This window comes from Antedon bifida, chromosome 5 (genome assembly GCF_963402885.1).
Source record: "Antedon bifida chromosome 5, ecAntBifi1.1, whole genome shotgun sequence".
Classification (NCBI taxonomy): domain Eukaryota; kingdom Metazoa; phylum Echinodermata; class Crinoidea; order Comatulida; family Antedonidae; genus Antedon; species Antedon bifida.
In genome coordinates, this window is record NC_136230.1 from 13,780,269 (window position 1) to 13,797,672 (window position 17,404).

The following is a 17,404-nucleotide window of genomic DNA, read 5'->3' on the forward strand; positions in this document are numbered from 1 at the left end:
CTGTAAAAACTTTTTGGAAGGCCTCGTTCATTATTTCACTTGCTTCCTGGTTGGTGAAGAAAAAGATCCATCCTGTTTTTTTAGTCTGGATACCCCTTCCTTAATTGAAGTTTGACTACGAACATAGCTATAAAATGCCCTCGGATTTCTCTTAGCATTTAGTGCGACATCCTTCTCGAAATTAGCTTTAGCCATTCTTACTGCCGAGGTAGCATTATTTCTGGCCTTACAGTAATATTTATGTCTTTTGTTAGACCTATGACGTCTGTAACGTTGCCATGCATCCTCCTTCATTTTAACTTTATTTAGTGCGAATTTTGTCATCCACTTCTGTTTACTTGGGCGGAGATTTGTGTTTACTATGTTTTTCGGAACACAATCAGAAATCAAAAAGTTAATCTTATTGTGAAAAATGTCCCACATTTCTTGGACAGATTTGGTTTCAAACAAGCTTTCCCAATCAACATCAGCGAGTTGGGCATTCATTGTAGTGAAATCACCTTTAAAAAAATTTAATTTAGTATATTCTTCTGCGCTTTGATCAACAAAATCAAAAATTATAACGGCATGGTTGCTTTTCCCGACTGGAGCATCATAACGTAAAATATCAAGTTCATGTTTACTAAAAATTAAGTCAAGTAATGAAGGCTCGTCGTCTCCTCTTACACATGTAAATTGTGTCACATGTTGCGTCAAGAACGAGTCATTGACTACATCTAACAGTTTCTGCTGTTCACTCAATTCGCCGCGTCTAGTAGAAAGAGTATCCCAGTCTATATCTTTAATATTAAAATCACCGCAAATTAAAATCTGGTCAGTTTTGTATGAATTAAATTTCAACAGCGTATCCCTGATCATCTGGTTGTATTCACCTCGAGAGCTAGGGCTACGGTAGACACAAGCGATAAGCGCAGATTTCTCTCCATATTTCAATAGACAAGTTATCACTTCTATATCAATCCAGACTTCGTCAATATTACAACTTCAGAAATAATATCCTTGCGCACCAGGATTAGGACGCCACCACCTTTATCACTTGGAATTCTATCTCTTCTATAAACTAAATAAATATTAGTATCAAAATAAGTAATTGTATCGTGACTCTCTTCCAACTTTGTCTCAGTAACAAAAATAAGATGGGGGTTTTCTTTCACAACCAATGAACTGAAAAGGTTTCTTTTGTTCGATAAACCATCTAAATTTGTAGACAGGCATGGAAGATTTTTTAATTCGCTTGGTTTGGTTTTTGCCGTTGGCCTGTCTGTATTTGACCCGGGTGATTTTCGTCTACTTTGATTTCCTTCAGTAACCCGTTTCTTATTATCAATCGTTTTTCTTTTATCCCGCGACTTCCGAGCTCCCAGTTTTTTGGTTCCTCATTTCTACGAGTTGTTTTCTAGCCTTTCTCTCCTTAAGGGTTCGATCAGGAAACATTAATACATTATGAAAGTCGGCAGATTTTTGTAATTTATTTCTTGCCTGACCAGACAACAAACTAAGCTTGGTACCTTCATCAGTAAGTACAACTTTAAGTAGTCTCGGTTTGGTAGAATTTGTATTTGGGTTATTATCATGAATCCTAAAAGCTGTCTTAATATCATTATTACCAACACAGGCAACCAAAGCCATCCGTTTAACAGTTTTAATATCATCTGCTTTCTTTTCGTCTGATGTTAACTTACTTGATTCTTTAAGACCCTGAATAATGAGGTTCGGCTTCCTCGCTTGTTGAGCATCGATTTCAATTTTAAAATCGTTTAGTTTTTCGTCAACAGCGGAATTAAACTCCTCACTATCTTTAAAATCAGTCTTCTCTTCTAACTGACATACACGCCTGAGTCCCTATTATTGGCGTAATCCCTCTTATCCAAAGTTATATAAGCAGGGAAGAGTTAATTTGTCAATCTGTCAAAGTATGTATTTGTATCGTTAAAAAGGAGAGAGTCAACCTTACTGTAATATATTGTGAAAAGAAAAAATAAAGGTAAAAGGTAAAGGTATTTATATTTGTCCTCAAGCTTAACTGGAAACTGAGGAAATTCGGATTAGGCCCTCCACGAACCCACGGCAGCTGACAGTGCAGCGCCTACCAGATCAGCACACCGGGAGACGATCCCCTACTCTTTTCGAATAGTGTACCAAGTTCTTTAACGTGCACTGTTAAGTACACGGGACCAACGGCTTTACATCCCATCCGAATGACGAGGCAATGACAGTAAGGCATCTTGCCTAAGGATGTAATTAGCATGGTACAGATAACCTCGAACCCATGCCTATAACATGCTAGTCCGATATTACCATTACACCATCACTCTCCAGTATATACATTAAAACATCATATCATCTTTTTTTACTCACCTACTCACTATCATCTAACTGATATAGAAAACAATAATTCTTTTCATTTTTTCGACATTGATATGCATCTTATTAGTCCTTTTTATTGTAATTTTGATGTGTTCTTCTCTCAATTATAATGATGGCGCTATTGGATAAATGTATTTAGTTGTCAAACTAAAAGACTGCTTTATGCATTTTGGCAATAGGTCAGTTGCTGTTGGTATTTTGTCAACATCTGTTCGGATTGGAGCAATCCTATCACCATTTTTTATTTTTATTTATTTTATTCATTTCGGCAATAAACATAAAATAATAATTACAAAAACATAGAACCATATATCCTCCACCTGTCAAGTTATTGGGCACCACTTGCAATGTTAACATTCAGTGTATTAGCCATTTCATCTGGAGTACTTGTTTTACTTTTACCCGAAACTGCCAATAGAAAGTTACCAGATACAATGGATGAAGTCACACAACTTAAAATGTAAGAGTTCATTTACAAATGTTTCATAAGTTGCATTAAGAATATACTGGTATACCGCAGTATTTGGTATAAAATGGGTTCAATAAGATTTCTTATTTATTATCAGAGCACGTAATATGGTATGAATATTATGTGTAATTATTAGGTGTGTGTAATTACAAAGTTAGTATTTGTATCGCTTGTTGTCTGCGCATCTGCTAGTAAGCACATTTTACGTGGGTATGCCTTTGTGTGTGCGGTTCATCTACTTTCTAAGTTTAGATCATCGTTTAGACGTATGTTACAGAAATACGATAACTTTTGAATATCATCTTCTGAACACAAATGCTACATCGTAACATAGCTATTTAAACTAACCGCGATCGTACCTTGGGTGTATTTGTGCATAATGCGAAAGCGTAACACGTTTTAATGCCAATAATTGATAATATTAAACGTTTTATTTTATCTTCAGATCTGTGATAAAATTATCGTAAGCAGAATTAGTAGAGAAAGAAGCTATGACACAAACGATATTGATACCTTGAGAGACATCCGTAAAAAACGTGAACAGCAGTTCCAAACGATAATCTAGACTCATTAAAACCATTTGGGGTGATAAGGGTTATAGAACACTCAACTCTTACACTGATATACCTGTGTTTAAGATGTTTATTTGTACCAGTACTTCTAGATATCCTATAGAATACTAGTATAACCTATTCCAAACAAATTAATGAAATCCTTATAATAGGTAACTAAACGCATTTCACCAACTGGTTGTATTTCACAAGATCTAAGTTTAGATTTATTGCGAACGTCCGGATAACACGAGAATGGGCCACGATTTGCCTTGGGCAAAATATATTATTATAAAATGAAATTTCAAATTTAATAAACAATTAATGATTATTAAATTAAAATATATTTTAATGTATGAATGATCTTTTAGAACTGTAACATAGTCAAATATATTTAAGAGAAATGGGAAACATAAAATTTGAAAAAAAAACCCACAAAATCGTTTATTTTATTAACCATCTTTAAAGATATATTTTCCCCAAAAACATAACAAATTTAGATTAATTGAAATATTAATTAAAAAAAGACTTTGAATAGCCCATTTCGTAGTTGTAATAAAGGTAATCACTACCGTAAAAATGTTTTCAATTATAAAAAAAACAAAATAAACAGTTAAATTCAATTTTTGACTGTTTATTTTGTCTTTTTTTTCAGGGAAATGTATACTTTGTTCAATCCAATTTTTGGTCATAATGAATAACTATTATGTGACATTAAAATGGTATATTCAACAAAAACATTTACAAAAATATTTTTCAGGGAGACAATATATCTTTAACGTGGATTACCCGTTCAGAAAAAAAGAACTGATATTAAGGGGTCCTGTTAAACCTTGAAATGTGCAATGTACAAACAATCACATTTGTACAAACATGGCACCCTCAAATATGCAAATTTGTTAAAATTCATAATCCACTAATATGTAAACATCACGCTGACAAAACAGAATATAAAGTGTACCAAAACTTTATTATTATATCATTATTTAAAATAGTATCTCTGAATTTAAGTTTAAATAAGTCTATGGAACTACAACTTCTGAGATCACTAGATAAAGAATTCAAATATTCGGCAGCCAGATAATCAAAATAGGGTTCAACAATTTTGGTTGTAGATACAGGTTTTGTTTTTATTTAAAGCCCCCTTCCCTACGTTTTTTAGATCTAATTTAAGATCACAAACTATATTTAATGTAAAAATAATACTATATGGTCCTATTGCGATAACTTTTTTCGTCTTTAAACGGTTAAAAATGTGAAAAATAAGTCGATTCTAATAATTATAGCGGCCCGCTATAAATCCCAAAATGCATTGCGCGCGGATTGATATTTTTGTTTTTCACCTGTAATTCGCCCACTTTTCAATCGATCGTGAGGCCAAAACAAATGGAAGACTCCTAACTTTTCAGCGAAAATACCGGGTTTTCCCCAATTTGTATCAACGGAGTCTGGCAAAAATAGAAAGACAATTAATGCAGCAACTATACAACGTCAGGCTGGGTATATAGCTAGCGTACGATGTTCGTACATTACCGATGTTTACCAGCTAGGCCTACAAAACTAAGCCTAGCTAGGCTAGGCCTAAGACCGTCCACGAGAGGTCGATCGCCGCGAGCTACTTAGGTAGTGCATTGTTTCTCACTTTTTATCATAATTTACCATAAAACGTACATTTAAGACAAGGAATGACATGGTTTAATGTTTTTAAAGTGATATATATGTATTATTTTCCAAAAAACGTCCAAAATTGCAGGGAAGGGGTCTTTAAATGATATTTAACATTGTTAAACTAATTGCAATAAAGAGCATATAAAGTACTGTACATCGAATCTCACAAAATACTTAAAATGTTAAATGTATTATTACTGGTCCTCAAGTTTAACTGGAACTGAGGCCCTCCACACGGACCCACGGCAGCCAGCAGTGCAGCGCCTATCAGATCAGCCCACGAATAGTGTACGAAGTTCCAACGTGCACTGTTAAGTACACGGGACCAACGGCTTTACATCCCATCCGAAGGACGAGGCAATGAGAGTACAGCATCTTGCCTAAGGATGCAATTAGTATGATACAGATAACCTCGAACCCATGCCTATCACATGCTAGTCCGATATTACCATTACACCATCACTCTCCGGTATATACAGCACCCGCCGCTATTCCTAGACGGTCTCCCATCCAGAACGCAACCGGGCCCTACGTTGCTTAACTCCGGTGATCTGACGAGAACCAATGTTTCAACGCAGTATGGCCGTACTTAAAACAAATACATACAATTTCTTTTTTTATTCAAATGATTTATTAATAATAATTATTTAACTTAAATACATCCTGTTACATAACACTACAGTGTTTCAAATAGAACATCCACATGATGCTCGCTATTCATTATGCTATACAATTTATTGTATTACTTTATACATTTTATAATACATAAAAAATAATATATTAAGTGTCGGATAATGCATTGTTCGAATCTAATGGTAGCCGAGAATTAGGTGATTTAATAATTGTAATAAAATGAGTATTCAAATAAGAAGAAAGTACAACCAATAAATGATTAAAATAAAACACCGACTAGGCCTATTTAATCTAATATACAGTAGATATGGAATAAAACATTTACGACACAGTTAGATATATGATATTCAACCTTGAAGGTTCCATGCGTCATGATATTCAGTAACTGTTTGTCAGGACCATGTCAAATTACTTATCAGAAAAAAAAGATAATTACTGTAACATAAGTCTTCATAGATAAAAATGAAACTTATGAAAATAAAATTTATGAATGAGTAAACATATATTTTATTTTTATTTAATTATGTACAGGTCGATATTAAACTGCCTTAGTAATTTGTTTGCATTTATGTCCTCTGCAGCATTGGAATGTCTATATTGTTAGTACTAAACATTTGATTACACAAAATATATTTTATCTAAATTATTTATAAAAACGTTTTCTTGAACTTGTATGTCAAAATGATATTGATTTTTGAAGCATTCACACAATCAAAATACATTCTAATATCAAAATACAATTACACATAAACATTGTAATAGAAACTTAAATGTTGTAATAAACATTATTTCATTTAAACTGGAATTAAGTATAGATTTTTTCCTAATAAAATTAATATTTTCAATTTTGTTCATCTTCAGTGGCCACATTCACCCAATACACAGTATTTCACATAAGTCATGGAGATTTCACTAAGTGGTATTCACTTAAATGTAGATAGCAGCAGTGTGATTAGTGAATATGGCCACTGAATTTGAATTTTTCTTTTATGATCATGATATATCAAACTCAGTAGTTTTGGCGATTGGCATTTCTCTCTGGCCTTTTACTTTGAAGCTTTTATTTGGTTTTGTAACACAATTTAACAACAGCATTGTTGTTTTATTTAGTCCCTTATCTTTTGATTTAAAACAAAAAAAAACAATCCAACATATCTCAAAATGTCTTCAATCAACATTATGATATATAAAATGGGATTTTAAAAGATTCAGAAATTTAAAAAAAGCAGTACCAATAAATAAATCTGCCATTAAACGAAGAAATACTTATCTACAATTGACATGGTAATATATTTGTATTTCATACTATAGGGCAACATAAAATGCATCTTCTGGTGTGTTTCCAAAGTATATACTATTTTGGTTTTTATTTTGAAAATTTAAATATTCTACTGTATTTCATCTCACATGGTTTGGGGTTCTCGCATGATTGTCTTGCGCTGGAACCATTATTATCACCTTATTATCACGTTTCATTGTAAGAGCTTACTAGATTGTACACACACGCTTTTCTCACAAGGTAACTGCAGTCACTTAATTTTCACACACGGTAATTGACTCTCTTGATTGTCTCATCGTAAATCTCATTCAACTGAAATATAAAAAAGTTCAAACATTATGGTAATTGTAGATTAAGATAATGAATTTAGACAACATTCAAGATCTGAATACATTTTTAGCTGAAAAGACCTCTTAAGAAAATACATGTTACATAATATACAGTATAAGTGGATTTCCAAGAGCTTGTTTATAGAGAACCTCTTGCTATGCCTCAACATAATATTATCAGTTATTTTGAATGAATGTGCTGCTTGCACAGCATTTATTGTCAAATATATAACAAAACATGTAAAACTTGTTGTACACAGACAAAGCTCTTAAGATTAAATATAAACAAATCATAAAAAAACATGATAATGAAAAAACATTAAAAGATTCAAAAGCATACAGCCAAAAACGAAAATTCTATAATAAACATAAATAATTCAGGTGTGTGTATTGTATTGTTATCATTATATATATACCCATACTGTAATTGTGTATGTAAGAAAGCATATACATTGACTGAAGGAAGCATTTTTTTAAAAACATTCTTAAATTTAAATATACAAAATACATACCAGCTAATAATATTGCTTTTGGGATTGGTCCAAGAACTTCAGCAAATCTCTGTATTTCTGATTCTTCTACTAATTGTCTATTTTTCTAGGTGAAATACTACCTCCCATATGGTTGGTAAATGCCTTCTCAATGAATCCAATCCATAGTAAGAAATTACTACATTTAACCTATTTGGATCAAATTGTTGCAATGCCTTACACAATCGTTTTCTATATGGTGACAGTGTTTCCTCTTGAGCGTTTAGAAGATTGTTGTGTTCAACATACTGATTTATTAGATCTTCAGCAGCTCTGAACCTAGACACTTCAGCAATTTCTAACAAGAGGTTAATATTAGTAGGTGTGATATAACGTTGTTCATGGAGTTTGTTGAATAGAGAATTTGCTATGCAGTTTTGAAGGGCAAGGTGCTGTAAATCTATGTGTTTAAAGAGACAACATCTCAGCAAAAGAAGATTGTCACCAATATACAGTGAACCAAGATCATGTTTCAACTTGCTGAACTTTTCCTGCAAGGTACTGCCATTGACTGAAAAAAAAATGTAAAAAATTATTTCTAATAATTAACGCTGTAAAACGATAATACATCTTTTCCCCACGTATTATGTAGAAGTAATTAAAGTTTGGTAAAATACTTTCTACTTGATACACCAATTCAAAAATGGCTGCTAACTTGGGCATGATTCTAACCAATTATAAAATGGTACTAGGTTTCTGTACTATTATGTCAAGAGTAGGCCAATCGATAACTTATACTGAGATTATTGTATAGTAAATCATATCAAGGTACCCGCCAGAAATAGTATATTCAGACAATAGAATACAAAATTGCTATTAATATTTTTGCTTTTCTAATACCTATAATCAATTCAAATTGTAAAGACAATTTATTTTCAATCTTTTGTTTCAATAACCATGTATAAATCAATGGCACATTTGAATGAACAAAAACAACCTTTTTAGTATTGATAACAAGTTTGTGACATTTCAAATGGATCTAACCTGAAACTAGAATTTAATTCGTCACTTTGACGAATTATAGGTGATCATTTCTATACTTTTACTAGCACTAGCATTGTTATAGGCAAAGTACAATTACAAACAGTAAATGATTTGTTTTATCAGTTATTGCATACTATTACTAAGGATAAGTTGTGTAGAGATATGTTTTTTATTTGAAACATTAGTAATTAATAGTATTTCTGGTCATCATTAAAATACAGGTCAAATGTCAGAAATGGCATTTCTGATAATTATTGACTAAAATGTCCCATTAACCTGAATATAAATGTATACCTTCTGATCAAAATTACCTCGTTATGACCAGCGGTTGTCGATATTTAAGAGCATATTGGTGTTTGTTGTTATAACCTTTTACCCTGACCTTTTGACCTTTGGCCACGTTTTCAAAACGTTTAACCAATTTATCTGAATTATGCATATTTCATATAAAATTGTTTGAGATAAATCGTATATATACTATATTGAATAGTGGTACTAAAGTGCCTCATTTTCTATTTAATAAAATTCTTTTTAATAGTTCAACCTGGGCCATCAAAACTAATCAAAAGTTCAAGCTATCTCAAAGGTATGTTTTATTCATTTTGCCACAGCAAATGTATTGGTAATATTCTATGATTCAATGCTTTTAAAAATAATTTGAATTTCATCGGTTTCCAGTTAATCTTGATGATGATAATAAATACCTTTACATTTACCTTTCACCTTTTAAGAACCTGTTTTTTATTTTAAAATATAAAACAAATTTTAAATAGTTTATTTTTAACAATTTAAAGAATTTTCTACCTACCTAAACACCCAAAGCAGCAACAAATATGCAGAATAAACTAACATAAAACTAACATATCATTTGAATAGTATCTATTAATATAAAAATCATTTTGATTTCTTCTGGAGTAATTGTTATACCTTATAATTTATTGATTTTAATTCCATATAATGATATATTAATTGAACACAAAATTAAATAGTACATTGACCACCAAGCTACAGCTTTACTCCAACATTATGAATTTACAGATTAACATATTAATTATTAATAAAACAAGAATGGCATGTGTCAAACTGACCCATTGTTCTAAAATTAATCATTCAAACTCACGCACAAAAACCACTACCGGTATATTCATAAACGGCACAACATTTAGACAATGAGCTAGCCATTCATAGGAACCTGTTTAATCCAGGAATGCTTTGTGATACAACAAAATAACCAATGATATAATGTGTAAGACTGTACAAAAATTGTTACCAGAGAATTGTGACCCAAATTAAAAATTAACCATATATATTTTTTATATTTTAAGAGTATGCACATTATGGTGAGCAATGTTTAGATCCACCTACAGAAATACTTTCTTTTTACAAAAAACATGGATATAAGTGTTGCGATACAAAACCAGGAATGGAGCACAAATGTTGATTAGAAAGTAAGAACATTTTTTTAGCTATAATATAAAAAGAATTTTGTCACCACAATACTTTTTAAAGGTTGGTGATAGGAACATTATTTAACAAATACTTGCGGTAACACAACCAACAAAACAACACTGCTTAGAATATGCTAATCAAGATTTTCAGCATAATCAATCATGAGAGGGTGCATCCAAATCTTTATCTGGCGTGCATTAAGTGATAATCACATGAAAAACAAACTATCAGCAAATTAGAAATCTGAATTTTGCAGGAAAAACTTACTTTTTTATTTTTAAATAGTAAACAGTATACAAGTAACAAAACAATTGGATTAATAGTAGAAACTCACACAGTGCACTTGCATTAGTAAATGTAGTATAATATGTGGCGTCCGCGAGAGAAATCGGACATAAGTCGCATGGCTTGGTTTCGAGTTATAGGCACGTACTTATACATAATCTAAATCGTCAATTTTTTTTTATATCAAGTATATGACCCTTAAATAACCATTTATCAGGATATTTGGTTACATTTTTCATTTAAGGTCAGAAAAGTATAAAATTAAAGCTTTTTTTGTTGTACACTCACCAGTAAAATAAAAACTTAGCCACATAATTCCGTTAACAAACGCCTAGGTTTAGGCACCTTTTCTTATGTATAAATAAAGCTGACCCTAGGCATGTTTGGGGTCACTGTAAAATACATTTAATAAGCTATCGTTTGATTGGACAATTAAATAATTGTGTGATTTTATCCCATAAAAAAGAGTCTTTTCTTAAGTAAACAAATTTACATCTTCCATGACAACTAGAAAGAGGCCTCTTGTGATTGGTCAAAGTCAAAACATGGCGCCTTTCACCTTACTGCGCATGCTCAGCACGAATCACAGTTGGGACACACATGTTGTCGATCACACCAAAACATTCATGAATGGTGCTGTGTATCGAAAAATAAATTAAAATCATGAGCGAAAACCTGAAGTATTACAGGGAACAGTTGCTGGGGATGAATCGTGCGATATGCTACACTGTAAAAACTGGCGCCGTATTTTAACACGTTGTGATGTTTAATTATCAACGGTAGGTGTTAAAATAGCATATTATTAACACTCGGTGTGTTATCAGTGCCGTTTATAACGATCATTGTATTTCAAAATAAAGTTTTACATGGGAAATAATACATAGGCCTATGCTATGATAGGCCTTATTAATTTTTGTGATTTAAAAACATTGGTAAACCTATGAATATGAATTTCAGAGCTACGAATATCTAAGATTTTTTTCCTGTTTTACTCCGTGAAAATATTTATTAACGCATGACGTTTAAAGTACTCGTTGAAGTTTCTCACTGTTTAACGCATAGCGCTTGCAGATAAGTCACATGATCACGCGGCGCGCGAATCGAGCGAGAGGCCGGCTGCTCTAGATTCAGGCGCCATTATTTTCCCTTGGCGAGCGAGAGATAATCGGAGAAGATCACAATCATATCAATCTTCTTTCATCGTATAGGTAATTGTTATCTGTATTTTGAACTACTGATAGTTGTATCATGTTTTGGTCGTAGTTAGAAGTGAAGGATATTTGTCATTATGGCCTATCTAGGATCTCCTATTAAGTATTATTTAACTGTAAATAAATAGATTAGGATAGGCCTGATGGACCAGTGCGTTCGCCTACTTTCTTACAAACCGCCGGCCGCCGCGCGCGCCTTTTGGCGCATGTCCTCGATCTCACCAAGTTTATGGTCCGGTCGCAGTTGAATAGTCGGGCATTAGAACTGGGCCTAGGCCTGGTATAGGTACTAGGCTAGTGTTCAGAAAATCTAGGCTAGGCCTACATATACTAGGCTAGCCTATATAGGCCTACTACTAGGCCCTAGCCTAGGCCTATATAGGCTATAGAATAGGCACTAGGCCTAGGCCTAGGCTAGGCCTATAATATTTAGTATAAACTATAACTATACTATAGTAGGCCTAGGCCCTAGTACATAGTCTTAGGCATAGCTAGCTACTACTCTCTCTCTAGTACTAGCCGGCCTAGCTAGGCGTATTGTAGGCCTAGCCTAGCTAGGCCTACACTAGGCTACTACTAGGCCTAGGCCCTCTTTATTTTTAGTAGGGCCTACTTCATTTTAGGCATAGCCTAGGCCTACCTACTTATTATTATGCTTACCTACCTACAGTATTACAATATATGGTGCAAAGAGGGCTATTTATTATGGCCATTTGTTTGATTAAACACTGATACTAAACCATGAAAGCTAAAGAAAAAAAACAAACATCCAAAGAAGATTTACTATATTACAGACTATAAAAGTTTACTTGTATTTTATTTTAAAGCTTTATATGTGTCTTTGCTTTAGCACTGATCCTGAAAGTGCAAATATTCTACTTCAAGAGGAATTTGAAGAAAGAGTGAAAGAGTTGACAATGGAATGGAATAGCACAAGATCTAAACCAAAACTTAGAATATTAATGGCTGATACACGTGCCAATAGAAGAGAGATCATTGGAAAAGGAATGCCAGTTAGTGATGTTGTAAAAACCTTTCCAGTTTTTAAAGATGGCTCTTATGTGAGTAAATTGAATACTTGATTTATATTTTTATATTAATAATATTTACAAAATTATTTAAATGGGCATAATCAGCTTGATTGTAAGAATTACACAAGTTCTTAAATGTGTACATCAATGCACTGTAGGTATCTACCTGTCCAGCTGGTTAATTTACATTTACATAGGCAGATGTATTGTGTGTAGCTATGGTAAATTAATTGAACCGCTCCTCTGGGACACAACTATTTGTGGGATATCCAGGGGTAGTTTTTTTGCAAACAGGTAATACAATAATGATGTCCCTTTAATGAATCCCATGAGTGCATGCCCCCTGAATATCTATAAACAGGGATTCAAATCTATTTAATATTAAACCTAACACTGGCCTTTTTAATCTTGATTGATTAAAATGATTGCATTTATTTACTAACCGGAGTCAACAGAACAATATTAATTTAAGTATGTGCAACTATGCAACAAAATATTGTGCATTCCATCATTGTTTTATGATTTTTGCTATTTTTTTAGATTATGGATGAGTTTTGCTCAATCATTAACCTATCAAACCCATCAGAGGCAAGAGAAATGATAGAAAAAAGAACAAACAACCTGTTCAAGATAGTACGACAGCTTGCTAACATTTCAGAAGAGGTATTGTAGAGTGCTGTTTATTGTTTATGTAATCTAATTGCCCATTGCTATTTAAATCCTCAGTTAGGTTGTGATGGGTGGATTTCTTTAGTGTGAGGATAATTATTCATTTTAAGGAGATTAGCTATGGACAGCTCTCTTTTTTCAGTCTATGCGTTACGAGGAGCTTGTAACACAGCAAAACTTGTTGGCTGATTCGGTCAACATGGGAAGAACTTGTAACTACTCACAGCAGCTTTGAACTCGTAGTAAACGAGTTCAGAGCTGCTAGGAGCATTACCTGAATCGTCCTACGAGGTTCATCGAGCTACGCGAGACTTAGGTTGAACAAATCTTGGATTGATAACTGGTAATCTCTTCTTTTAATTGGTGCTTAATTTGTATTACTTTATTTTATTTTGAGGGAGCTGAGGATGATTCGATTAGACTACTAGACATCCTGGAGAAGAAGGTTGCCGTTGTCAAAGGGAAAGGTACCAGATCCAAGACCGTCATGACAATGTTGGAAGTAGGTGATTAGTTAACATATTGATTATGTATACTTTGATTTTCATTTGAAGGTTAATATTTTAGAAATTAAATTACACCTTTGAAATCAGAAAGTCATTTTATTTAGAGGCAACAGACAGATAAATATACTTTTATCAGAAACTTGTTCATAGATACACTGTATAACGATGTGGTTATGAAAGCATGTGGCACAACGGTAAGGATTTGGGCTTCCAATCGAGAGGTCGGGAGTTTGAACCCGAGTTAGTACCACTTGTTTGTGTCCTTGGGCAAGGCACTTTATCTGCAATTGCTTCTCCCCACCCAGGAGTAGTAGTGGGAACCAAATAAAATAACTGAAAATGAAAACAATATACATTTCCTAATATTTCAGGTAGAGGAAATAGACGTATCAGATGATGTTCTGGCTAAGAAGCTTCACGTGAAAGACAAAAGTCCTCTTGCCCTACGCATTGTGTGTATGGACGGCAGTACAAAGATGATATTTATTGTTGGTGAAGGGCAGTTTATAAACTGTCAGAGTGTGAACGCTAAAGATGCATTGATTCAGCTGCTGCTGGGAGCGTACTACATTTTCCATTTGAATTACCCTGCCATTTATGGTCAATTGCTAGGCTTCCTACAACAACAGATACTGGAACAGCCTTATCCCTTTTTCAAGGGCACACTGTTCCAAACATTCTCTACCAAAGTAAAAAATGCAAAGCAATGATCGCATTTACAAGATCTGAAACAGTGACAAAAATGATTGCTTTTTTCATTTTTGTGTTTATTACAGATTCTATTTTACTTTAACACCATGCTGTTTACTTTTTAACACCATTCTGTATATAAACATGTTTTAGCATTAATAAAGTGTTATCCACTCATAAACGTGTATATGTGTTAATTCTTTTAACGCCTGAACGTGTTAATAATTTGGATCTTTAACACTTAAACGTGTTAATAATTTTTACATTAACACTTAAACGTGTTTATTAAGTGTTATCCGAAACGTGTTAATTTTAGCGTTTAAACATTAACACTACTTTTTACAGTGTAGACGATTTCATTCAAGATTTCTTTGCCATTGATAGTGAATATGTAGCGAATATGTACCAAAGTTGTCAACACCTCACTGAGCTCAGGTATCTTTCCATCTTCACTCAAACATGCCTGCATAACACCATTGTTAAAGAAGCCATCTTTGGATGTTGAGGAATTTGCAAGTTACAGACCCATTTCCAATCTTCTATTTCTTGGAAAAATTATTGAGAGGGTTGTGTCCAGTCAGCTGCAATCATATCTGAATAGAAATGGGTTATTTGCCACTAGACAATCCGCCTATCGTCCAAACCATAGTGTAGAATGCAGAATGATATTAGCATTGCACTTGACAACCATAATGAGGTTCTTATGGTCCTTTTGGACTTCAGTGCTGCTTTTGACACCATCAACCATAAGCAGTTATTACATCGTCTATCATCACGTTACGGTATCTCTGGAATTGGTCATAATTGGTTTTCATCATATCTAAATGATAGGTCCCAGTCCATTGTCATCAAGGATGTTTTGTCGAACCCGACTCTGCTTACAGTTGGTGTTCCACAAGGGTCTGTGGTTGGTCCTCTTCTGTTTATTTTATTTACCGCCCCACTACTTGACCTCATTGAATCTCACAATGTGAAGTGTATGGCGTACGCTGATGACACTCAGCTTTATGTCACTTTCAACCCTAATCAGCGTAATTCTGCTGTCAGTAAACTTGAATCCTGTATTGCCGAAGTCAGAGCATGGTGTCAATCTAACAACCTGGTTATGAATGATGCTAAAACAGAACTTATTCATTTTTCTTCTCGTTTTAAGCCTGCGTGTTGGACTGCCTCTGTTAAGATTGGTAATTCTTTCATTCAACCTTCGTCATCCTGTAGAAACCTTGGAGTTGTCATGGATTCAACGCTTAGTATGTCCAATCAGGTACATAACATCTGCAAAGCTGGGCTTCACGCTATTCGTAAAATTGGAAGCATTCGGAAGTACCTGGATTCAAGATCAATTGAGATTCTTGTTCACGCCTTTGTTACATCAAGGCTAGACTGTTGTAACTCATTACTTTATGGCTTACCAGCAAAGGATATCTCTAAAATTCAGCGAGTCCAGAACACAGCTTCCCGATTGGTCGTTCAAAGCCCCATAAGGCAACATATATCACACCTGTGCTGAGACAACTTCATTGGCTTCCGGTAACACAAAGAATTACATTCAAGATCCTGCTCTTTGTTTTCAAAGCTCTTCATAATTCTTCATCTAAGTTCATTTCTGAACTTATTCAACCTTATGTTCCTAAGCGGTCTGTGAGATCTAGGTCTGAGTCTCTTCTTGCCCATATATTTCATCCCTCCACTAAGTTTTATGGAAATCGTTCATTTTCTTCGGCATCCGTTTCTCTATGGAATGCGTTGCCTATTGAAATCCGTCAGGCTACTTCCACCAGTGTCTTCAAATCTCTCCTCAAAACCCACCTTTTTAATTTGTAATTTTTCAAAATTTTCTGTCTTTGTAAAGCGCATTGAGGCTTTCAGCATAATGCGCTATATCAAGTACCAGTTATTATTATTATTATTAATGAGTTAAGCCGTGGTGGTGGCGCCGCTGATGATAGGCTAGGCCTACTGCTAGGGTCACAGTGCATTTCGGCCGCCAATCATTTCGGCCGCCGGTTATGGAACGACCAAATTCATGAAACTCCAAAAAGTACAATATATGGCATGATCATTTCGGGTGTGACAAAATATTATTTTCACTCTGCTATGTTCTAGAGACATGTTAAATCAATTGTTGTAATGTGAACACGCTCGAAATGCCAACAAGCATGGAAGTCACTTGATGAGTGTCGCTATAACAAGTATTGTTTATCGAAAGTTGAAGACTGTCGTTCAGATTTTAAAAATATGGCGCATACGGATGCACAACTTGTGAACAGTTTTGGCAATTTTTTAAAAGTAAAATTTGACACGATATGACTTGAATGAAAAAGCACAATCGTTACATAAAAATAAACAACATGATGAGTGTATACACGAATCTATTTCGATACGCTAGGCCTATTACAAAAATATAAATAATTGATTATTAGGCCTATAATATAGCATAATAGCACGTTAAGATATGCCTTGCACCTTTTTGTAATTGTAAACTATATGCCTCGCACTTTTGGAAATGATAAAATGATGCCTCGCGCACAAAAATTTGGCGTGCCTCGTATACCTCGCTTGCCTCGCAATTTGTCAACACTCAATAGAGCAAGTTCATGTGGTTGGTGGACGTTACACAAAGCGTTTAAAACATGCACTCGGTCTCAAATATTTTTAGTCACGTGGACGCGACTCTATAGTTCACTATGTCGGTCGGTCGGTCTGTCTGTTGGTCTGTCGGTCTGTCTGTCGGTCCGGTATCACTATGCGTT

General features: G+C 34.0%; 1 protein-coding gene across 1 annotated transcript; it reads left to right on the top strand.

Annotated features, from left to right (window-relative positions):
* Window positions 1–11,832: 11,832 nt before the first annotated feature.
* Window positions 11,833–15,156, top strand: LOC144843354 (uncharacterized). Its single transcript, XM_078700145.1, has 6 exons — window positions 11,833–11,858; window positions 12,606–12,816; window positions 13,327–13,449; window positions 13,853–13,957; window positions 14,333–14,523; window positions 14,997–15,156. The coding sequence occupies exons 1-6, from the start codon at window positions 11,833–11,835 to the stop codon at window positions 15,154–15,156; spliced, it is 816 nt and encodes a 271-aa protein (XP_078556271.1).
* Window positions 15,157–17,404: the final 2,248 nt, after the last annotated feature.

Coding starts and splice junctions, on each gene's coding strand:
- LOC144843354 (XM_078700145.1), top strand. CDS start 11,833: ATGGCCTATCTAGGATCTCCTATTAA. Junction 12,817..13,326: donor TTTTTAAAGATGGCTCTTAT/GTGAGTAAATTG, acceptor CTATTTTTTTAG/ATTATGGATGAGTTTTGCTC. Junction 13,450..13,852: donor TTGCTAACATTTCAGAAGAG/GTATTGTAGAGT, acceptor TTTTATTTTGAG/GGAGCTGAGGATGATTCGAT.